The sequence below is a fragment of the Trachypithecus francoisi genome, unplaced genomic scaffold (genome assembly GCF_009764315.1).
Source record: "Trachypithecus francoisi isolate TF-2019V2 unplaced genomic scaffold, Tfra_2.0 Lachesis_group11, whole genome shotgun sequence".
Taxonomy (NCBI): domain Eukaryota; kingdom Metazoa; phylum Chordata; class Mammalia; order Primates; family Cercopithecidae; genus Trachypithecus; species Trachypithecus francoisi.
In genome coordinates, this window is record NW_022681456.1 from 11,689,720 (window position 1) to 11,713,992 (window position 24,273).

The 24,273-nt window shown below is 50.8% G+C and overlaps 1 protein-coding gene across 4 annotated transcripts in view; it reads left to right on the top strand.

Annotated features, from left to right (window-relative positions):
* Positions 1–3,544: 3,544 nt before the first annotated feature.
* The window catches only part of KDM2B (lysine demethylase 2B), a 54,714-nt gene continuing 33,985 nt past the window's right edge, over positions 3,545–24,273 (top strand). Inside the window, exons 1-4 of one of the 4 annotated variants that reach the window (XM_033220342.1) lie at positions 3,545–3,742; positions 5,576–5,720; positions 8,665–8,743; positions 9,947–9,993. In XM_033220342.1, the coding sequence (XP_033076233.1) occupies positions 3,617–3,742; positions 5,576–5,720; positions 8,665–8,743; positions 9,947–9,993 (397 nt within the window). In that variant the 5' untranslated portion in view covers positions 3,545–3,616. Of the gene's footprint in view, positions 3,743–4,210; positions 4,329–4,373; positions 4,511–4,824; positions 4,912–5,575; positions 5,721–8,664; positions 8,744–9,946; positions 9,994–24,273 lie in introns of those variants that run through there. The other 3 variants (XM_033220343.1, XM_033220344.1, XM_033220345.1) reach the window with 3 other exon arrangements.

Consider the following 24,273-nt stretch of genomic DNA (forward strand, 5'->3'; position numbering starts at 1 on the left):
CCAGGCTGGTCTTGAACTCCTGACCTCGGGTGATCCACCTGCCTCAGCCTCCCAAAGTGCTGGGATTATAGGCATGAGCCACCGCGCCCGGCCAATGATAGGGATATTCTATGTCTGCACCGTTCAGTGCTGTCACTTCTAGCCCTTTCAAATGTAGGTACTGGGATTAAGGAGCTGAATTTTACATTTTATTTTAATTAAATTTAAGTAGCTGTATGTAGCTAGTGTATCCTATCAGACAGCGCAGCCTTAGAGTGCTTTCCGGAATTTGTTTTAACTGACCTACCAGGCTATATACACCTAAGGGGCTGATTCGATGCAGGCTCCCCCTAATCAACCTTCCACAACGTTTGTGGAATGAATGAAGGGTTCATGGAGAAAGGGGGCCAAGGATATCAGCAAAAGTTTCCTAGAAGAGGCCATCTGGTTACAGTGTGAACACTTGCAGTGTTAGCCCTTAAACCACTCTCTCTTGAGTGCCTGCCAAGAGCATGGCACTGCGTAGACTCCTGGGGATACCAGTTGGATTTGAGGTTGTCCCACCTGCTCAGGTCTTACAAATAAACTTCTCAAGGACAAATAATTGGTGATAGGGTAGGAATCCTGAGACGCGGACATTCACTTTCAGATATATATTCTGGCAGACTCAAGCACAAAGCTGCAATCCCTTATAGCTCTGTTTGTAATAGAAAAAGACTGAAAACCATCTAAAAGTTAGGGAATTAATGAAATCATTCTTGCATCATGTATCTGCCCAATGAAATGCTATGAAATCATTAAAAAGAATAAGGTAGTTATATATGCTGATATGGAATGATTTGATATCCCTAAATTAAAACAAAACAGGGCCAGGTGTGGTGGCTCACAGCTGTAATCTCAGCTGTTTGGGAGGCCGAGGTGGGAGGATCGCTTGAGCCTAGGAGTTGGAGATCAGCCTGGGCAACACGGCAAAACCCTGTCTCTACCAAGAATACAAAAATTAGCTGGGCATGGTGGTGCACTCCTGTAGTCTCAGCTACTTGGGAGGCTAAGGTGAAAGCATTGCTTGAGTCCAGGAGCTGGAGGTTGCAGTGAGCTGAGATTGTGTCACTGCACTCCAGCCTGGGCAACAGAGCAAGACCCTCTCTCTCAGAAAAAAAAAAAAAGAAAAATCAGGAGCTATGATAATCATATATGAAAATGAGAACAACTTCAAGAGCTCCATCCAGTGTCCGCCCTTTCCTTGGGAAGCTGCAGGTCCATCATCCTACCCAGCCCCGAGTATGCCCCAACTGGAGCTGCATCTTGTTTTCTCTAGCCGCTCTGTCTATGGGCACAGAGTTGCTCAATCAGCCTTTGATGAATGAAGAATGAATGGGGGTAACTCAGGCAGGATTTGACTGGGCGTTTTGTAAGATCGAGCAGGAGGGTCCAGGAAATCATTATTATGTTTCCAATACAACCGGCCTGGTGTTTTCCTGCAAAAAAAAAAGTACATCTCTGGGATAAGCACCTTCACCTTCTCTCTTCCCTCACCTATTCTCCACTTCTCTGGGACAATTAGCCAACACTGGGAGCTCTAGGGTCTTGGCCCTTCCCCCTTTGGTCCAAAATAACCTCCTCCCCCGCTTTGAGCAAATGCTTGGAATTCTTTCAACTGGAGGACAAAGCCTTTCATCTGCCAATTACTGATAAAGAGAAAATGCAAATATCGAGGGGGAAGGTGATTCATCAAGGGCCCAACATTTATTGAGTGGCCACTTAGGACCTGGTGGCAGGACAGGCATTCTGCGGGAGGCCAAGGGGAACAAACCCCCGGCTGGCCCATTCTTTTCTCGTATTTGTGGTTTCCTCGAGGTTTGTAAAGGGAGGGGATTAAATTAGGTGACTACCCAGCCCCTTCCCACTCTGACAGGCCAGGAACTCCTCACGGAGGTGATAGATGACTTAACTGTAACAACTTTTTACACGAAGGTGGCTGCCATTGGACCTTTTTCTGATGCCAGCTTTTGAGGCCACCATGAGGCCACTTGGAGAGAAAGAAGGGCCTCAGGGAGAAAAAAGAATTAATTAGATCAAGCATTCTATATATATATATATATATATATATATTTTTTTTTTTTTTTTTTTTTGCTTTATTACACTTAATTCACTTTGCATCACTCTCCAGCCCATGCAGCCTCCTTTGAACATGTTTATTTCATTATGGGGCAGTAGTGAGGCTGGTAAGTTACTAAAAAAAAAAACGAGCACGTGACAGCCAAGCCAGGCTCCAGTGTGAGCCCTGGCAGCGGCACATACACGCTTTGTGATCCTGGGTGAGTGGCTTTGCTTTTCTTAGTTCTAATTTCCTCCTTTGCAAGATAGGAACGAACAAGACGATTTCCCTTAAAGGGTTCTTGTGAGACAGACAGGAACAAATAAAATGGTCCATGGTTCTGGACCGCATGGACTGAAGGCAGAACCCGCAGCACTCACACTGAGGGCTACTGATTGGATGCAGTAGCCAATGTGGGCGATTTCAGTTGGGAAACAAATTTTGATGTTTCCCAGCCTCATCCCTGCTTAAAAGATTTTTACAGCTAGTGAACATGAATGAAAACAAACTTCAAAGAGTAGCCTTTGGGGGTGGGTGGGAAAGACTACAGATAGGATAGGAAACTTCTAAGGTGAGTGAGGGGGAAGCTGTCTCTTAGGATGGCCAATACGATGCTGACAGTGACATCCTATCTCCCGGTGGGGAGGCCACGTCCTCCCCACAGGTCTGTCTGATAGCCTGGGGACCATATGGGAGCACGGCAATCATTCAGATTCATAATTTCTCTAAGCTTCAGTTTTCCCATGTGCAAAATGACCTGCCCCAACTATCCCACAGATTTAATGGCAGAAATAAAATGTCAGGCTCAAAGCCTACTATCTACAATGTCCCTTTATCGTCGCCCTCTTGCCATGTCATTTTATCAGCATCTTTACCCCCAAGATCAGGCCTAGCAGGGCGCCGCAGCTGGGGCTGGAGGAATGTTTAGGGCCAGCTTTTCTCAAGCCAAGTCCACCTGACTGTTGCTCATGAAGTGAGGACAAGGCAACCCAGGACCAGTGCCGGGTAGTCAAAAACATTAGTAAGTGGACAGGCACCTAATGACACCCATGTATGGAGGGTGCCGATACCTCCGCTAAGAAGCCCTATAGGATTAATCAAGGGGCACCAGAGTTCCCCCCACCCATCCCAGAGCACCATGCACCTTTCCACCGACTTTTCTCCTATAAATGGCCAACAAGGGCTTACCCTTCGCTCCTGTGCGGGCTGCGTTAGGAGGCGCCAGATCCAATTCTCTTCGTCTTTCGCTCCTGAGTATCTATCTGCTCCCCTTGCCGAGCGCAAGAACCTTTAAAAAATGTCCAACTTCTGTCTCAGGGCTGGTCGCCTAGTAAAGGACTCCACAGAGGCGTGCAGAATGAATGAATGAAAGGCAACATCTTCCGGTCAGCTGCGGTCTGCAAAGGCTCTGGTCTGGCTGTATTTCCTGTACGTGTATGTGTCCACATCTTTGAGTGCCGGGAGTTTAAAAGTTAGGCAGTCCTTATAGGTATGGAGCCGAGCTAATTTCTTTCTGAGCCCCACAAATGCCTCCTCCATATGGCAGGTCCGCAAATGGGGGGATCTGCAGAGGATCACCCCTCACGAAAAAGACATGCAGCAGAAAAGCAAAAAAAGAAAACAATTATATATACAAAATGCTATGAATTTGAGTCGGCCACACAGGTAATGTTGGGGGAGGGGTGGATGAAAGAAGAGGAAGAGGGGTGGCCCTGGGCAATAGGGGCAGGAACGGAGGTGGGGGGTCGTTTTTGGGGGTGCCAGGCCCCGGGGGCTTTCACGCCAGCACGCTCAGCTTGCATTTCCGCGCCTCCCGCTGAGGCCAGCCGTGCAAATCTGCACCTCCCTCCCCGCCCCCTCCTCCTTCCCTCCCTCCCTCCCTGCCCCGCCATCTCCGGGATGCGCCCGCCGCCTGCAACTCGGCCCTCCAAAAGTCAGCTCTGCACACAACTCCCGGGCGGCGGCGGCGCCTGCGTGCAGAGGCGCACTCGTGACCCAACAACAAAACAGCGATGCCAGGGCGCTAACGGCGCCCGGTGCCTCCCGGGCTCCCTCCCCGCCCCACACCTCCTCGGGCCGCCGTCCCCACCCCCCCAAGCCCGGGCCGAGAGCCCCCCCACTAGCCCGGCCGCGGGCTCCGAGCGCGATCGGCAACAATGTTTACGTTCCGGGGATTATGACGTCGACGCCTCCCCCCCCCACAACTGCTGAAAATGGTTTCCTAGGACTTTGCAAACGGATCTGCCTAAGTGTTGGTGCAAAACTTTGTAGATCTCGGCTCTGGCTTGCTTTATTTATTTATTTTTTGGTTTGTTTTCTTTGGTCTTCCCTCCTTCCCCCCTCGGCCAAAATGCAGGGGGCAGGAGTGTTGACAATTAATTGGTGAACTCTCCTAAAAAAATGGAGGCAGAGAAAGACTCTGGAAGAAGATTGGTGTGTAGCTTTTTTTTTTTTTTTTTCCAAATCTGTATCTGGCATATGATAGATCTTTTTTTTTTTTTGGTTGTTTCTCGCTGCCTTTTCTTTCCTTTTCTGTATTTTGCAAGAGGACCGGGAAAAAAAATATAATAAATTGCATGCAAAAGGAAGCAAGCTGCTTACTCCTCCAGCCCCTTGTGAGGCTTAGAGTCTCAGACACTTAAGTGGGGAGGTGGTATCGGCGAAAGGCGTGGAGGGGGGCTGAGCGGGCTCGGGGTTCGCCCGGAATCTGGGGGGCTGCGGGGCCGGGCGCTGGGCGGTGGAGGGAGGAGGCAGGGGGATGCGGGGAGTGGTGGGGGAGTCTCCTTAGGAAGTGAGTGTGCGCGCGCGCTTGTGGGGAGATGAGGCAGCTGCTGGTGCGTTTTGGGGTCTCCGATCCGAGCTTTGTGGCGGGCCGTCTGCCTCTCCCCCTCCCAAGCCCCGATCCTCCTCCCTCCACCTCCTCTTCTTGCACTGGCGGGCGGGCGGCGGGGGCGGCTGGGGTCTCAGCCCTTCCATTTCAGCTTTCCAGCTTCCCCGGTAGCTCGGGGGCGGCTCCAGCTTTAGAAACGCTGCCGGCCCCCGGTTCCGGCTTCCCGGCTCTGCCGCCGCGGCCGCCGGGGCTGCTGTTACCGCCGAGCCGGGCGCCGCCGCGGCTCCTCCTGGGGCCTACATTTGCCCCGCCAGCCCGTGTCCGGAGCCCCCTTCGCGGGTTACATAACCGGGCTCCCGGCCGAGTGGGCAAAGCCCAACACATTTCGGGGGCGGGGGGCAGGGGAGGGCCCCCAGATGTCCCTTCAATGGCTTCCAAAGACACCGGGGGGAGTACCCCGTGTGGAGCGCAGCTGGACCCCCGGGGTGCGGGCCCCTCTCCTTGTCCTGCTTTTCAGCATCTTTGGCAATTGCGCAAAGTTGCTTGGGTTGCAATGGTGGGGTGCAGGGGGCGCGCTGCTGCTGCACCTGTTAGTGCTGGCCCAGGTTGAGAGGCGACCTCCAGCCCCCCCAGTAATGTCCCGGGCTCTCTGGTTTGGGTCCTCGCAGCGCCCGATTGACCGCCAGCGATACGACGAGAACGAGGACTTGTCGGACGTGGAGGAGATCGTCAGCGTCCGCGGCTTCAGCCTGGAGGAGAAGCTTCGCAGCCAGCTGTACCAAGGGGACTTCGTGCACGCCATGGAGGGCAAAGGTGAGGCGCCCCCTCCCCGGGCCGCCTTCTGCGCTGCGGGCCGAGCGCACGTGGGGAGGGAGCTGCCGGTGGCTGGGTTCGTATTTCGCGCCCGCGTCCCCCATTCCAGGGGATCCGGTGACGAAACGAGGCCGAGCACTGGGGGGGTGGGGTGGGGTGGTGAGGGAGGAGGGCAGGCAGTAAGGGGGGCCGGGCATGGGCCTAGGCCCGGCCCGCGCCCACCACCAGCCCCAGGGTGGGCAGAGCCAGGGGGCCGGCGGACAGAGGGACCTGGGGATGGACAGGCGGACCGAGGGAGGGCGGGAGCGCGGCGTCCTCCCCCTCCCTGAGCCGGTCGCGCTCCCTGCGCTGCCTGAGGTGCCGCCGCCTGACTGGAACTGGGTTCGGGTCGCCCCTGGGGCATCAGGGTGAGGCCCCCCCAGGCCTGAAGCCTTCCCAATCCCGTTCCCGCTCGGGGACTGCCAGTGAGGAACTGGTGATCGGGGCGCGTCGGATGTTCGGGATGATGCCCTCTTAGGCCTGGGGTCTGCAGAGCCGCATTCCCCCGTGGGCTCTGCCAGATTGGATCAGGGACCTTATGCGCCCTGAAGCTGTTGACCTGAATCCCCACCTGGGCCCGAGCTGTCTAGTGCTACCGCCTTGACAGGTTGAAGCCAGGAGTTGGGGTCAGGGGGTGACTTCCCTTCGGGCTTTTGGGGGATATCCCTGTCCCCTGGCAGTTTGAAGTGAGGAAATGGGTCACCTTCCAGGCCTGAGACTTGGAGAGCTCTGTTCCTCCTAGGCCTACCCAATTTAGAGCGAAATTTGGGGATGCCTCCAGGGTTTTGGAGACCTTCATGGCCTGGGTTTCTCCCTGGCTCTCCTACTACGAGGGTGGTGGGGGTCACCCTCCAGATGTTAAGGTGATGCCCTGGGTTGCCTCTGAGGCCTCCAGAGCCCTGGCCTTCCCAGCCTGCAGCCAGTGTGGCTCCTGGTTGAGGAACCCAGCATTGCCTGCGGGATTGGGGTTTTGAACATGCCCTACCTAGCCTTCCTAGGCCCTTCACTCATTTTTCCTTTTCAGATATTTCAGTTTCCTTTAAGTTACAAAGTTTCTATTTTGTTCCCCCCACGCCTGTTGGAAAACCTTCCATCCCTCAGTGAGCTTTGATAACCTGGAGTGCCTGCTTCCCTCCTCCAGGTTCTGGTTGAGTGGCTGTGGCTGTGGGGGTTAGCTCTGAGAAGAGACTCCCAGCTTTGCAGTTTTGTGATTTCTCTTTTGTGCCCATCGCCTCCTGGGGCACTGGGCTCCGCTGTTGAGGGGTAGTAGTTGGGGGAGGGAAGAAGAAACTTCTCCCAGCCTGCCTGGTCCTAGAGCAGGGTGCTAGTCCCAGCTGATTTAAATTTTCTCTGCATAAGTGGAATTTTAATTCCTCTCCTTTCTTCCACCATTTTTACTGAGTTGAGTCGTTTGGCGGATCCTACGTGCAAACAATATGCAAACTTCCTAGTCATTTGGGAGGAATTCTCAGCCCAGGATTTCAGAGCTTTTTCTCAGGCTCATTTGAGGAAGTTGAAGTTGACCCTGGGGGATGGGGTAGCTTTGGGTGGGTGGGTCTGAGGGCCGGTATTCCAGGCAGGGAGAGCTAAGGCGTATCCTTAGATCTGCTGTCCCGGCATCTTTCAAAGGGGAGGGCCCAGGGCTTTGCTCTTTAATTCAGATCTGGCCCCAGAACTTGAGGGAGGAGCTGAGAAACAGGAGCCCTTAGCCTAGATTCAAAATAGAAGCTTCTTAAACTTCTCTTCCTTTAAATCCTTAGGAATCCCCATTCACTGTGAGCCCCTGGGGATCTGAGCTGCTGAGGTCAGGGCTTTCCCCGGCTTTGGGTTTTGTTCTCTGTCTCTCTTCGGAGGGGAGTTGTCTTGGCCTCCTCCTCCCCCAAGGCTGCCCTGTGAACTGTTTCCCGGGGCTAGCAGCTTCAGTGGCCTGAGGCCTCTTCTGTCTCCCTTCCGACGGTCGGAGAGGCCTTCTTACCTTGTGGATTACTTTAGTTACCTGCGGATTTGGGGGATGTGAGAATTTATCTCAAGCTCCATCACCTTCATATTCAAGGGTGTATGGTTGGGTCAGATTCACTGGTTTCAGAATTGGGGAAGGAAAGAAATTAGAGGCCTCCTTCATCCTCCAGGACTTTGGGTAAGGATTTGGGACTGTACTAGAAAAACCCCAGAGGGAGAGAGAGCCCGTGAATTTTCCTTGGGTCTTGCTATGCCCCCTTTACAGAGCCTTCCCCTGGGGAGCCTCCCTCCCGGTTATCCAGCTGAAGCAAGGACTGTGATGGCTACAGCAGAATTTCACTCTTAAGACAACAAAGCTGTGCCCAGTTCCCTAGTTATTTTGGCACCAAATACACAGTTTCCAGGGAAACCGGCTTTTCCCCCCTCCCCTTCACTATGCAGGATATTACAATAAGATTTTCACTGATGCTCAGCTACAATGAGGGCCCTCCTCCCAGCCTCCTCTCTGGGCCTTCAGATCCTCCCAGGTGGCATTCTTCAATTTTGCAGTCCCTTTACTTTCTGAGTGCGGCTTGGGATGCGTGTCTCTGTCTATCCCTCTTTCTCAGCAATGGCTGGGGCTCTTTTTGTGCCGGGCTCTTTTGAGTCTTCCTCCCCAACCCTCGCTGGCTTTGGGCTGTTCGTTGACAAGTTTGGACCGGTGGGGCGTGCTGAGAATGACTGACTGAGTAGGCAGAGGAGCTGATCGCTGGCATGGCTTCTCTTGGGCTTTGCCTAATCCATTTCCCGATCATTTTCCAAGGAGCTTTTGCTGTACAGCTGGTGCCTGCATCTCCTGGACCCCCTGCCCCTTCGTCCATCAGTTTTCTTCCCCTAACCAACAGATCCCGGTTCATTTGCTCCTTCGTGACTTAACCAACTTGTTTTAATTCAAATATCCAAACAGATTTCAACTATGAGTACGTACAGAGAGAAGCTCTCAGGGTTCCCCTGATATTTCGAGAAAAGGATGGACTGGGAATTAAGTAAGTTGCTGAAACTAATCGCTCCTTCCCCCGTCTTCCTCCCTAACATACTTTATAGCTTGGGATGGATTTCTTCCACCCTCTTCCCACCTCTCATCACTGAGAAGGATCTTTTTTCATGATCTGGGAACAGCATCTCCTTGTTCAAGGCCTAACAAAGGGGAAACACTCTCCAAAGACTGGTCTTTTGCAGGGACTTTGGGCAGAGAGAGGACATAGGGTAATTAAGCAGTGTTGACTTTTTCCCCTGACCCACCCCAGTTACACTCAGTGACCTCCTACAGAGAACTGTACCTCTCCTCCTTCCCCTTGCTCCAGATCAGGAGACTGAGGTAGAGCCTGAGCTGCAAAGGGACTAGCCAGTCTCTTAAGCCCAGACCCAGGGCACCTAGATACATGTTTCTTACGCAGATTCCCACTATGTGTGTTTCCTGGGGTGCCAGTGTCTCCCTTTCTTTGCCTGCCCCGCAGCCTGCCCTCCACTATGTCTATATTCATTCACTGAGATCTGTCAGAGCTCCAGGTGGGGGAGAGGTCTGGGAGGCAGGCTGGAAGAACAGGTTTGTGCCCCTTGGGCAGGTGTAGGGGAGGAGGCTTGGGGTGTCGTTCCAGGCAGCCTCTCTCCAGCATCTGCTCCCAGACTTGCTCAAGAGTCCATTCCTATGAGTAGGATTTAAACCTTGGGCATCATGGTTAATTAATAGTGAATGGTAGCCCGTATTACCACATCCCTGGAACTGGTACAATGCGTGTCTTTTATTCCCTCTGCACTTAAAGGGGTCCGTCCCACTTTGCATACAACTCCTTATGGAGAGTATTTTCTAGAAGGAGAAAGAGACCTAGAGAGGACTACCCACCCTGAAAGAAAGCAGGCGTTTGAATGTCTAGCTCTGGCCTTTACTTTTGACCCCACACTTCCGGCTTCCCTGGAAAAATGGGGTGGACAGTGATTGTCCCAACCTCTGCTGAGGTTCAGGTTTGAGTTGCCTCTTAGGGTAGGGAAGGGCCTCAGTGGTTCTGGGGTGACCCTCCCTGGAGGCATCAACTGGTCTACTTCCTTCCCTCTGGATGGTCTCATTTTGAGTTCCCAAACTGAGGGCAAAGGGCCTCTCTTGGAAAAATGGCTTCCCCCCGGGCCCAGGGTAGAGTCTAGCTCTGTTGTTTCTGGCCTCTCACCAAACGTCTGTGCTCCTCTTTCCCCAGGATGCCTGACCCTGATTTCACAGTCCGAGACGTCAAACTCCTAGTGGGTAAGTCGCTTGCCGTGTGTGTGGCCCAGAGATGCTGAAGTAGGGAAAGGGAAAGAGGCAGTCACCACCTGCCCATTTAGACTTTTAACTGCCTCTGAAAACAAAGTCCCCACGCGAGGAGGCAGGAGGAGGTGTGAGCTGCAGCCGTTTCATTCTGGAGAACAGGTAGGATTGCAAAGTCATAAGAAGCTGTATCAGAGGGCGTTTGCCGGTACACAGTTTTATGAGGCCCATTTGGACACTGCCTCCAGCCTGGGTGTCAGCGACGCAATCTGAGATCTCTCCTCCGCATTTGCTTGTGGGTTGCTGGGTAAACACTGGGTGCTTTATGATCCCTCATAGACTTTCAGGCTTTCGAAGGGAGGGGCTGTTCCTCCTGCTTCCTTGGGGTTCTCGACAGGCCTGGGGCAGGGCTTGGAACTGTGAGCTCAGCAAATGCACATGAGCTCCCTGAGCACCTGCAGGTGGCTGATGACTTAGTACTCTGGATGCTCGGCCAGGTAGTAGGTGGCATTTCAGATCTTACAGGCAGTTGTTCAATCAATCTATTCTTTCCAGAAAAACACTTTTTGGCTACTTGGTGGCCAAGGTCAGAGTTGTGAACGGATGGATAAGTTCCCTGCCCTCTTCGTGGGTACAAGAGGCAGTCAAGAAGTAAACAGTAGGCTGAGGTGGTGGCTCATGCCTGTAATCCCAGCCCTTTGGGAGGCCGAGACGGACAGATTCCTTGAGCCCAATAATTTGAGACCAGACTAGGCAACATGGTGAAACCCTGTCTCCACAAAAAAATTAGCTGGGTGTGGTGGTGCGTACCTGTAGTCCCAGCCACTCTGGAGGCCAAGGTGAGAGGATCAGTTGAGTCTAGGAGGCAGAGGCTGCAATGAGCTGAGATCGTGCCACTGCACTGCAGCCTGGGTGACAGAGTGAGACCCTGTCTCAAAAAAAAAAAAAAAGTAAACTGTTTACAATGATATATCTGGCTGGGCACGGTGGCTCATGCCTGTAATCCTAGTACTTTGGGAGGCTGAGGCGGGAGGATTGCTTGAGGCCAGGAGTTTGAGACCAGCCTGGGCAACATAGTGAGACCCCATCTCTTAAAAAAAATAAATTAGGCCGGGCGTGGTGGCTCATACCTGTAATCCCAGCACTTTGGGAGGCTGAGGCGGGAGGATCACAAGGTCAAGATTTAGATGGCCGGGCGCGGTGGCTCAAGCCTGTAATCCTAGCACTTTGGGAGGCCGAGACGGGCGGATCATGAGGTCAGGAGATCGAGACCATCCTGACTAACACGGTGAAACCCCGTCTCTACTAAAAACTACAAAAAACTAGCCGGGCGAGGTGGCGGCGCCTGTAGTCCCAGCTACTCGGGAGGCTGAGGCAGGAGAATGGCGTGAACCCGGGAGGTGGAGCTTGCAGTGAGCTGAGATCCGGCCACAGCACTCCAGCCTGGGTGACAGCGCGAGACTCCGTCTCAAAAAAAAAAAAAAAGATTTAGAGACCAGCCTGGCCAACATGGTGAAACCTCGTCTCTACTAAAAATACAAAAACTAGCCGGGCATGGTGATGGGCGCCTGTAGTCCAAGCTATATGGGAGGCTGAGGCAGGAGAATAGCTTGAACCCAGGAGGCAGAGGTTGTGGTGAGCCAAGATCGTGCCACTGCACTCTAGCCTGGGTGATGAAGTGAGACTCCGTCTCCAAAAAAAAAAAAAAAATTAGCCAGGTGTGGTGGTGTGTGCCTGTAGTTGTAGCTACTTGGGAGGCTGTGACGGGAGGATTGCTTGAGCCCAGGAGTTCCTGCCTACAGGCCATGATTGCATCACTTCACTCCAGCCTGGGCAACAGAGCAGGACCCTGTCTCTAAAGTAAATAATAGTGATAAAATGAAATGTCTTCTCTGATGGTGACAGGGCTATGTAGAAATAAACAGAATAATGGCATGGCACGTGGTGGGGCTGCATTTTAGACAGGGTGGTCAGGGAGGGCCTCTCTGGGATGAAGGGGGGCATTTGAACAGAGACCTGACTGATGAGAATCAGCTGTGGGAAAAGACATTCTAGGCTGAAGGAAGAGCAAGGGCACCCAGAAGGTGGGGGATAAACTTGGAGTGTGGAGGAACTGAGTGAGTGAGTGAGTGAGTGAGAAAGCGGCAGAAGGCCGCGGAGCTGGGATGTGAGGGCCTCCCAGGGCCCTGTTAGGGAATTGGGTTTGACTTCTAGTGTGTTGGGAAGCCACTGGGGAGCTTTTTTTTTTTTTTTTTTTTTTTTTTTTTTTTTTTTTGAGGCAGAGTCTCGCTCTGTCGCCCAGACTGGAGTGCAGTGGCGCAATCTCGGCTCACTGCAAGCTCCGCCTCCCGGGTTCACGCCATTCTCCTGCCTCAGCCTCCCGAGTAGCTGGGACTACAGGCGCCCGCCACCTCGCCCGGCTAGTTTTTTGTATTTTTAGTAGAGACGGGGTTTCACCATGTTAGCCAGGATGGTCTCGATCTCCTGACCTCGTGATCCGCCCGTCTCGGCCTCCCAAAGTGCTGGGATTACCACTGGGGAGCTTTAAAGTGGGGCGAAGGGAGTATCTCTGTGATCTGATTATTTTCTTGGGATGGGTTTGAAACGTTTTTGTTTAATTTTACTTATATGTTTTAGAGACCAGTCTCGTGCTTCTGTCCCAGCTAGAGTGCAGCGGCATGATTATGACTCACCATAGCCTGCAACTCCTGGGCCTAAGTAATCCTTCCGCCTTAGCCACGAGAATAGCTGGGACCACAGGCAGGTACCACCACACCCAGTTATTTATTTTTGTAGAGATGGGGTCTTGCTACGTTGCCCAGGCTGGTCTTGAACCATGCACCTGGCCACATTTAAGCCCCTCTCTGCTAAAAATACAAAAAATCACCAGGCGTGGTGGCACATTCCTGTAATACCAGCTACTCGGGAGGCTGAGGCAGGAGACTCACTTGAACCTGGGAGGCAGAGGTTCCAGTGAGCTGAGATCGCACCATTGCACTGCAGCCTGAGTGAGACTTTCCCCAAAAAAGAAAAGGCGCAAGTCATTGGTTTTAGTATATTCACAATGCTGTATAACCATCCCTACTCAATTCCAGAATATTTGTCACCCCAAAAAGAAACCCTGTATCTCTCAGTTCCCCTATCGCTCTTAGATTAGCATGACCACTAATCTGCCTTGCGTGTCTATGAAGTTGCTGATTCTGGACATTTCATTCAAGTGGAATCATAGAACACACAATCCTTTGTGTATGGCACCTTTCACTTGGCGTCATGTTTTCAAGGCTCATCCATGTTATAGCATGAGACAGCACTTCACTCTTTTTCTTGGCTGAATAATATTCCATTGTATGGATAGACTACATTTTGTTTATCCAAAAACATTTGTTTTTGGACCACAGTTGTTGATGGACATTTTGGTTGTTTCTACTTTTTGGCTGTTATGAATAATGTTGCTAAAAATATTCACATACAGTTTTTTGTTGAACATACATTTTTACTTGGGTATATCCTTAGGAGCAGAATTGCTGGATCACGTGGTAACTGTGTTTCACTTACTGAAGAACTGCCAGACTGTTTACCAAAGCAGCTGTGTCATTTTACACTCCCATAAGCAGTGTGTGGGAGTTCTGGTTTCCCTACATCCTTGCTAACACTTGTTTTTGTCTGTCTTTGACGATAGCCATACTAGTGGCTGTGCAGTGAGGTCATCTGATTGAAGTTTATTATAGACGCCAACTCTGGTGTCTGTGTAGGATCAAAGCAGCCGGCTGGTGTGTCAGATGTGTCAGATGATCCAGCCAGAATAATTGACCCAAAAGCATGTTAAAGATATGCAGGCTCGATGCAGTGGCTCACACCTGTAGTTCCAGAATTTTGGAAGGCCAAGGTGGGAGAATCGCTTGAAGCCAGGAGTTCAAGACCAGCCTGGGGAGCATGGCAAAATCTTATCTCTACAAAAAAACACAAAAATGGCCAGGTGCAGTGGCTCACGCTTATAATCCCAGCACTTTCGGAGGCCGAGGTGGACGGATCACCTGAGGTCAAGAGTTTGAGCGGCCGGGCGCGGTGGCTCAAGCCTGTAATCCCTGCACTTTGGGAGGCCGAGACGGGTGGATCACGAGGTCAGGAGATCGAGACCATCCTGGCTAACACGGTGAAACCCCGTCTCTACTAAAAAATACAAAAAATTAGCCGGGCGAGGTGGCGGTCGCCTGTAGTCCCAGCTACTCGGGAGGCTGAGGCAGGAGAATGGCGTGAACCCGGGAGGCGGAGCTTGCAGTGAGCTGAGATCCGGCCACAGCACTCCAGCTTGGGCGGCAGAGCGAGACTCCGTCTCAAAAAAAAAAAAAAAAAGAGTTTGAGAACAGCCTGGCTAACATGGTGAAACTCTGTCTCTACTAAAAATACAAAAAAATCAGCCAGGCATGGTGGCGGGTGCCTGTGATCCCAGCTAGTTGAGGGGCTGAGGTAGGAGAATTGCCTGAACCCTGGAGGCAGAGGTTGCAGTGAGCAGAGATTGGCCATTGCACTCCAACCTGGGCAACAAGAGCGATACTCTGTCTCAAAAAACAAAACAAAACAAAACCCCAAAACACAAAAATTAGTTGGGCTTGGTGGCATGCATCGGTAGTCCCAGCTACTCAGGAGGCTGAGGTGGGACAGATCACTTGAGCCTAGGAGTTTGAGGCTGTAGTGAGCCAAGATCACAACACTGCACTCCACTGCACTCTGTCAGGGCAACAGAGCGAGATCCTGTCTCAAAAAAAAAAAAAAAGAAAGAAAAGAAAAAAGAAAACAGGAACAGTCATCCAGCCCCACTCCCTTGGTATTTCTGTGATGGGCAAATGGAGCGATGCTTTGGTCAAGTGCTTTGCAGAGGGACAGCTGCTCTGGACTCTGAGGGAGGCCGCTGACTGCAGTTGGCATGGGAATTATGCCCATTTCGGTCTCTGAGCTGCACACAGCCTTCCAGAGAGTGGTGATAGGGCACATTTGTTGTAAGTTACCTAAGTGACAAATGTAACTCTGGCTGTCCTAAGCAAAAGGGAATTCATAGGCTTAGGTCGTAAGTTCAGCATGTAACCTCCAGGGACATCTATGTCTGGATGCTCCAAAATGATCTTGAGAAGTTGAATCTGTTTCTCCTTTCTGCTTCCCACTTCGACTCCCTCTTTCCGCTTCATTCTTGGCAGGCTTCTCCCCATGGGAGGGTAGGTGAAGAAGGGGCCCACAGCAGCTTCAGGCGTCTATCCTGCCAGCTCAGGGTCGTTCCCAAACCGTCGGTTGTTCCCTTAAATGCCTCTGGATTGGCTCTGACAGTCTTAGCACAGCCTTGAGCCAAACTGGAGCTGCTGGCTGGGGTCAGCCCAGCAGAACCACGTGGACTAAAAGTGGGGAAGCAGTGATTCTCTAGGGTTGCTGGGTGACATAAACAAGCCCTAACAGACGTGAGAGTTCTGCTTTGGAGGGCAGTGTGTGGGGAAGGCTGGGCCAGCCCTCCCCTCCCAGTCATTGCAGGGTGGGGTCGCAGCCTCTGTCTTGTAGCCTCTGTCTTCCAGCGTCTTACCGTGCCCTGGGCGCTGCACCATGGGAGGTGGCTGTTTGAGAAAGGCACTTGTGCACTGCCAGGTGTTCAGGCCAGAACTTGGGGCTGCAGACTCTTCTCTAACGTCTTAAAATTAGGCTTTTCTCCATCAGCGGTCTGTTCTAAGCTCAAGCCTTTTTTTTTTTTTCCAAAAAGGCAGTTTCCATTTCTGTAACACTGTACCCTTAAAAAAAAACCCATTCATTGAAGTATAATATACATACAGAAAAGTGCACATATGGTAACCACGTAGCTCGATTAATTTTAACAAACTGAACACATCAGGGTAACCAGTACCCAGAATCCTCTGCATCTGCCCATCTAGTCTCCACCCTCCACTGCTAGTGAACTTGACTTCTAGCCCCATGGATGAGTTTTGCCTGTTTTCACATTTTATGCCAGTAAAATCGTGGAGGATGTCTTCTTTAGTTTTTGGCTTCTTTTTTTTTTTTTGAGACGGAGTCTTGCTCTGTCGCCGGGGCTGGAGTGCAGTGGCCGGATCTCAGCTCACTGCAAGCTCCGCCTCCCGGGTTTATGCCATTCTCCTGCCTCAGCCTCCCGAGTAGCTGGGACTACAGGCGCCCGCCACCTCGCCCCGCTAGTTTTTTTTGTATTTTTTAGTAGAGACAGGGTTTCACCGTGTTAGCCAGGATGGTCTCGATCTCCTGACCTCGTGATCCGCCCGTCTCGGCCTCCCAAAGTGTTGGGATTACAGGCTTGAGCCACCGCGCCCAGCCAATTTTTGGCTTCTTTTGCTTAGCTTTGTGTTTATACAATTCATCTATATTGTTTGTTGTGTATATTTGTAGATTTCTTTTTGTGTGTTTGTGTGTGTGTGTTTTGTTTGTTTTTTTTGATGTTTTGAGAATGAGTTTCACTCTTCTTGCCCAGGCTGGAGTGCAGTGGCACCATCGTGGCTCACTGCAACCTCTGCTTCCTGAGTTCAAACGTTTCTCCTGCCTCAGCCTTCCGATTAGCTGGAATTAGAGGCGCCCGCCACCATACTTTTGTATTTTTCATAGAGATGAGATTTCACCATGTTGCCCAGGCTGGTCTCAAGCTTCTGGGCTCAAGCAATTCTCCCGCTTCGACCTCCCAAAGTACTGGGGTTACAGGTGTGAGCCACTGCACCTGGCCTTAGTTTCATGATTGGATATCCTCTGAATGTCTCATCAGGTCTTTTCTCCATTGTTTCAAAGGGTTGTCTCTTATTAATTGTAAGGTGTATTTGTTTGCTTGAGCTGCCATAACAAAGTACAACAGATGGGGGCTTCAAGAACAATTTATTTTCTTAGGCCGGGTGCAGTGATTCATGCCTGTAATCCCAGCACTTTGGGAGGCTGAGGTGGGCGGATCACCTGAGGTCAAAAGTTCCAGGTCAGCCTGGCCAACATGGCGAAACTCAGTGTCTACTAAAAATACAAAAATTAGCCGGGAATGGTGGTGCGCACCTGTAACCCCAGCTGCTCCTGAGGCTGAGGCAGGAGAATTGCTTGAACCCGGGAGGTGGAGGTTACAGTGAGCTGAGATTGCACCACTACACTCCAGCCTGGGTGACGCAGTGAGACTCCATCTCAAAAAAAAAAAGGAAAAGAAAAAAAAGAAATGTATTTTCTTACAATTTTGGAGGCAAGAAATAAGAAATCTGAGATCAAGGTGGCAGCAGGTGTGTTTGATCTGAAGGCCTCTCTCCTTGGCTTGTAGATGGCTGTCTTCTCTCTGCCCTCATGTGGTTTTCCATTTGCACGTCTGTCCTAAACTCTTCTCCTTTTTTGTAGAGACGGGTCGCGCTTTGTTGCCCAGAATGTTCTCAAACTCCTGGGCTCAAGTGATCCTCCCGCCTCGCCGTCGCAAAGTGCTGCAATTGCATGCGTGAGCCATGGTGCCCAGCCCCTAAACACTTCTTCTAAGGACACCAGTCATATTAGATGAGGGCTCACCCTAAAGATGTCATTTTCACTTAATTACCTTTTTAAAGACCCTGTCTCCAAATATGGTCACATTCTGAGGTGCTGGGGGTGAGGACTTCAGCATATTAATATATACATTTTATAGGTGGACACAATTGAGACTGTAATGTAAGAGTTCTTTATATATTGTGGATGTGAGTCTTTTGTCATATATATATATATAATATATATATATATATATTCCCAGGAAGGGGGTGGTGGCTCATGCCTATAATCCTAACACTTTGGGAGGCTGAGGTGGGCAGATTACCAGAGGTCAGGAGTTTGAGACCAGCCTGGCCAAACCTCATCTCTATTAAAAATACAAAAATCTCATCTCTACTAAAAATACAAAAATGAGAGGCCAGGCGTGGTGGCTTGCACCTGTAATCCCAGCTACTCAGGAGGCTGAGGCAGGAGAATCACCTGAACCTGGGTGGTGGAGGTTGCAATGAGCTGAGATTGCACCACTGCATCCAGCCTGGGTGACAGAACAAGCCTCCGTCTCAAAAAAAAAAAAAACAAACAAAAAAACCCAATAACTCCCACTTTGTGGGTTGTGTTTTCACCTTTCTAAAAAGGTGTCTTTGAATGAGCAGAAGTTTTATTTTGTTTGTTTTTTTCAGGACAGAGTCTTGCTATGTAGCCCAGGCTGGAGTGCAGTGGCGTGATCTTGTCTCACTGCAACCTCTGCCTCTTGGATTCAAGCGATTCTCCTGCCTCAGCCTTCTGAATAGCTGGGATTACAGGCACCTACCACCATGCCTGGCTAATTTTTATTTGAATGTTTATTTTTGAGATGGAATTTCGCTTTTGTCCAGGCTGGAGTGGACACCCGCCTCGGTCGTGATCCACCCGCCTCGGTCTCCCAAAGTGCTGGGATTACAAGCGTGAGCCACTGCGCCCAACCAATTTTTGTATTTTGAGTAGAGATGGCGATTCACCATGTTGGCCAGGCTGGTCTTGAACTCCTGACCTTGTGATCCTCCCGCCTCAGCCTCCCAAAGTGTTGGGATTATAGGTGTGAGCCACTGTGCCTCGCCTAGAAGTTCTTAATTTTAACACAGACTATTTAGCGCTGCTTGTTGCATTAATTCTTTCTGTGTCTTGCTTAAGAAAATTTTGCCTACTCTAAGGTCATGAAGATATTCACGTTTTTCTCAAAAAGCATTATTGTTTGAACGATCATATTTTGATCTATAGTTCATCTGGAATAGATTTTTTCTGTCTGGTGGAAGATGAGGTCAAGGTCTCCCCTTTTTTGCCATATGGATGTCCAGTTGACCCAGCACTATTATTATTTAAAAAAAAAAAATCGGCCGGGCGCGGTGGCTCAAGCCTGTAATCCCAGCACTTTGGGAGACCGAGGCTGGTGGATCACAAGGTCAGGAGATCAAGACCATCCTGGCTAACATGGTGAAACCCCGTCTCTACTAAAAATACAAACCTAGCCGGGCGTGGTGGCGGGCGCCTGTAGTCCCAGCTACTCGGAGGCTGAGGCGGGAGAATGGCGTGAACCCGGGAGGCGGAGCTTGCAGTGAGCCGAGATCGCGCCACTGCACTCCAGCCTGGGCGACACAGCAAGACTCCATCTCAAAAAAAAAAAAAATCCTGGGCCCAGTGCGGTGGCTCACACCTGTAATCCCAGCATTTTAGGAGGTTGAGGCAGGCGGATCAGAAGGTCAGAGGATCAAACCATCCTGGCTAACATGGTGAAACCCCATCTCTACTAAAAATACAAAAAATTACCCAGGCTTGGTGGCGGGCGCCTGTAGTCCCACTTACTCGGGAGGCTGGGGCAGGGAGGATGGCGTGAACCCAGGAGGCGGAGCTTGCGGTGAGCCGAGATTGCACCACTGCACTTCAGCCTGGGCGAGAGAGCGAGACTATCTCAACAACAACAAAAAAAATCCTGACTAGGTACGGTGGCTCACACCTGTAATCCTAGCACTTTGGGAGGCCAAGGTGGGCGGATCACCTGAGGTCAGGAGTTCGAGACCAGCCTGGCCAACATGGTGAAACCCTGTCTCTACTAAGAATGCAAAAAATAAGCTGACTGTGGTGGCAGGTGCCTGTAATCCTAGCTACTTGGGAGGCTAAGGCAGGAGAATTGCTTGAACCCGGGGGGCGGAGGTTGCAGTGAGCCCAGATCTCACCATTGCACTCCAGCCTGGGTGACAGAGCGAGACTTCATCTCAGAAAAAAGAAAAAAAATCCTCTTGGCCAGGCGCGGTGGCTCGCATGTGTAATCCTAGCACTTTGGGAGGCTAAGGTGGGCAGATCACTTGAGGTTGGGAGTTTGAGACCAGCCTGACTAATGTGGAGAAACCCCGTCTCTACTAAAAATACAAAATTAGCTGGGCGTGGTGGCGCATGCCTGTAATCCCAGCTACTCAGGAAGGCTGAGTCAGGAGAATCGCTTGAACCCGGGAGGTGGAGGTTGCGGTCCGCTGAGATCACACCATTGCATTACATCCTGGGCAACAAGAGTGAAACTGTCTTAAAAAAAAAAAATCCTCTCCCCTTTGGCAATGAAGTCTTGTTTTGTCATAAAAGAGGTGACTCCATTTGTTGGGTCAGTTCCTGGCTGGTATGTCCATTACGAAGCCAGTACCACACTGTCTTAACCAGCTTCATGATAGGGCTCACTATGTGATAAGTTCTTCAGCTTTGTTCTTTGTCAAGATTTCCTTTTCGGGCCGGGCACAGTGTGGCTTAAACCCATAATACCAGCACTTTGGGAGGCCTAGGAGGGAGGATCACTTGAGTCTAGGAGTTTGAGACCAACCTGGGTAACATGATGAAACCCCGTCTTTAGAAAAAAATACAAAAATTGGCCGGGCGCGGTGGCTCAAGCCTGTAATCCCAGCACTTTGGGAGGCCGAGACGGGTGGATCGCGAGGTCAGGAGATCGAGACCAACCTAGCTAACACGGCGAAACCCCGTCTCTACTAAAAAAGACAAAAAACTAGCCGGGCGAGTTGGTGGGCGCCTGTAGTCCCAGCTACTCGGGAGGCTGAGGCAGGAGAATGGCCTAAACCCGGGAGGCGGAGCTTGCAGTGAGCTGAGATCTGGCCACTGCACTCCAGCCTGGGCGACAGAGGGAGACTCCGTCTCAAAAAAAAAAAAAAAAGAAAAAAAAAAAAAAACAACAAAAATTAGCTGGGTGTGGTGGTGCGCGCCTGTAACCCCAGCTACTTCCTACCCAGCTGAAGCAGGAGAATTGCTTGAATCCCAGAGGCGGAGGCTGCAGTGAGGCGAGATCACGCCACTGTACTCCAGCCTGGGCGACAGAGAGGGATCCTGTCTCAAAAAAATAAGAAAAAGGGCCGGGCGCGGTGGCTCAAGCCTGTAATCCCAGCACTTTGGGAGACCGAGACGGGCGGATCACAAGGTCAGGAGATCGAGACCATCCTGGCTAACACGGTGAAACCCCGTCTCTACTAAAAGATACAAAAAACCTAGCCGGGCGAGGTGGCGGGCGCCTGTAGTCCCAGCTACTCCGGAGGCTGAGGCAGGAGAATGGCGTAAACCCGGGAGGCGGAGCTTGCAGTGAGCTGAGATCCGGCCACTGCACTCCAGTCCCGGCGACAGAGCGAGACTCCGTCTCAAAAAAAAAAAAAAAAAAAAAAAAAAAAGAAAAGAAAAAAGAAAAAAAAAAAGAGATTGCCTTGACCCTTTGTGTTTCCATATGAATCTTAAAATCACCTTATCCGTGTTTCTTTAAAGGTTGCTGTAATTTTGATTGGAATCTTGTTGATTCTGTGGATTAACTGGGGAACTTTTTATCATACTGAGTTTTCTATTCAGTGAATGTGGCATACTGTTCCCTTGATTTGTAGGGTTTTTGTAGAAGACTTGCATATCTTCTTAGGTTCATTCCTAGGTATTTGATTTTTTGGGGGGGGTGCTATTTTAAGTTAAGCAATTATACCGTCTATTAACAATAGCAGTTTTGTTTCTTCTTTCCAATCTTTATGCCTTTTTAAAAAATTTATTTTATTTATTTTATATGTTTTTTTTTTTGTTTTTTTTTTTTTTTTTGAGACGGAGTCTTGCTCTGTCACCCAGGCTGGAGTGCAGTGGCCAGATCTCAGCTCACTGCATGCTCTGCCTCCCGGGTTTACGCCCTTCTCCTGCCTCAGCCTCCCAAGTAGCTGGGACTACAGGCGCCCGCCACCTCGCCCGGCTAGTTTTTTGTATTTTTTAGTAGAGACGGGGTTTCACCGTGTTAGCCAGGATAGTCTCGATCTCCTGACCTCTTGATCCGCCCGTCTTGGCCTCCCAAAGTGCTGGGATTACAGGCTTGAGCCACCGCGCCCGGCCTTTATATGTTTTTTGAGACAGAGTCTCGCTCTGTCACCCAGGCTGGAGTGCAGTGGCGCGATCTTGGCTCACTGCAAGCTCTGCCTCCCAGGTTCACGCCATTCTCCTGCCTCAGCCTCCCAAGTAGCTGGGACTACAGGCATATGTCACCACGCCCGGCAATTTTTTTGTACTTTTAGTAGAGACGGGGTTTCCCCGTGTTAGCCGGGATGGTCTCGATCTCCTGACCTCGTGATCCACCCGCTTTGGCTTCCCAAAGTGCTGGGATTACAGGCTTGAGCCACAGGGCCCGGACTCTTTATGCCTTTTAATATATTTCCTTGTTTTGTTGCACTGGTTGGGACCTCCACAGCATACTCTTTGTTGTGGGGGGTCCTGCTCTGTTGTCGAGGCTGGAGTCTAGTTGTGTGATTACAGCTCACTGCTGCCTCAACCTCCTGGCCTCAAGTGATTTTCCCACCTTAACCTCCCAAGTAGCTGGGACTACAGGTGCGCCACCATGCCCAGATCATTTTTAAATGCTTTGTAGAAGCAGGATTTCCTTATGTTGTCTAGGTTTGTCTTTTTTTAAAATTTTTTTTTTTTTTTGAGATAGAGTCTCACTCTGTTGCCCAGTGTGAAGTGCAGTGGTGTGATCTGGGCTCACTGCAACTTCTGCCTCCTGGGTTCTGGTGATTCTCCTGCCTCAGCCTCCCAAGTAGCTGTGGTTAGCTACTTTTTGTATTTTTAGTAGAGATGGGGTTTCACCACGTTGGCCAGGCTGGTCTCAAACTCCTGACCTCAGGTGATCTGCCCACCTCTGCCTCCCAAACTGCCGGGATTACAGGCGTGAGCCACCGAGCCCGGCCCTTTTTTTTTTTTTTTGAGACCGCATCTCACTCTGTCGCCCACGCTGCAGTGCAGTGTCATGATCGTAGCTCGCTGCAGACTTGACCTTCTGGGTTCAAGTGGTCCTCCCGCCTTACCCTCCCTAGTAGCCGGGACTATGCGCATGCATGACTAATTGTTTTTATTTTTTATTTTTTGTAGAGATGAGTCTTGCTATGTTGCCCAGGCTGCTTGCAATCTCACGGGCCCAAGCGACCCACCCACCTTAGCCTTCCAAGTAGCTGGGATTATAGGCGAGAGCCATTGCACTAGGGCCCGCATATTATGACTTTATTGGATTTCTCTCCAATGAGAGAATTCAAGGCAACTGATGCTTTCTTTGGCCCGTTGCTTGAATCTTCATGACAAATGACTTCATCCGGTATTCATGCAATTATACTAATAATCACCTATCTTTTGTCGCATATGTGCCATAGGGCTTCACTTTGTTCTCCTCAATAGTCATATGAGTTAGGTGTTAATTTTTCCAGGTCGTTGTCCTCCTCCTCCTCCTCCTCCATGCTTTCTTCCCTTATAGATTTACTGGGTTGTCTGTATTGTGTCTGGCCTGATGCTAGTCACGAGCTGTGGATCTTGCCCTTGATGGACCGTGTTTTGGAGAAAAACTAAGTTCTCACCCCTTGGAAATCAAAGCTGGCTGACTTGTCCCCGGACTTTTTGTTTTGAGACAGAGTCTCACTCTGTTGCTCAGGCTGGAGTACAGTGGCCCCATCTCGGCTCACTGCAACCTCCGCCTCCCAGGTTTAAGCGATTCTCCTGGCTCAGCCTCCTAAGTAGCTGGGTTTACAGGCTTGCACCACCACACCTTGCTAATTTTTTGTATTTTTAGTAGAGATGGGGTTTCGCCATGTTGACCAGGCTGATCTCAAACTCCTGACCTCAGGTGATCTGTTCTCCTTGGCCTCCCAAAGTGCTGGGATTACAGGCGTGAGCCACTGTGCCGGCCAGACCTTTTTTAAGTCCCCCCCCGCCCACCCCCAAGATGGAGTCACAGAAAAAAAGTCACCCAGGCTAGAGAGCAGTGGCTCAATCTCGGCTCACTGCAACCTCTGCCATCCGGGTTCAAGCTTCTCCTGCCTCAGCCTCCTGAGTAGCTGGGATTACAGGCTCGCGCCACCACACCCGGCTAATTTTTGTACTTTTAGTAGAGACGGGGTTTTGCCATGTTGGCCAGGGTGGTCTTGAACTCCTGACCTCAGGTGATCTGCCCATCTCAGCCTCCCAAAATGTTGGGATTACAGGCGTGAACCACCGCGTCCAGCCTTAAGTTGGTTTAAAAGCATAGAGTTTTTCCATTTTAAGCTCGGGAAGGAGTCTTAGAGTTCTTCCAGTCCTGCTTTCCCATTTCACAAATGGGAAAAGCTGAGGCCTGGAGACAAATGATTTTTGAGTTGCTCAGATAGTACTTGGCACATCAGAGTCACATGGGTTTGAATTTCAGTGATTAGGAGAACACAATGCTTCTGATAGACCCCCTGAAGAAAAGCAACTCGGGGGGTGGGTATAGATGGGTATGGTTCAGGGCACATT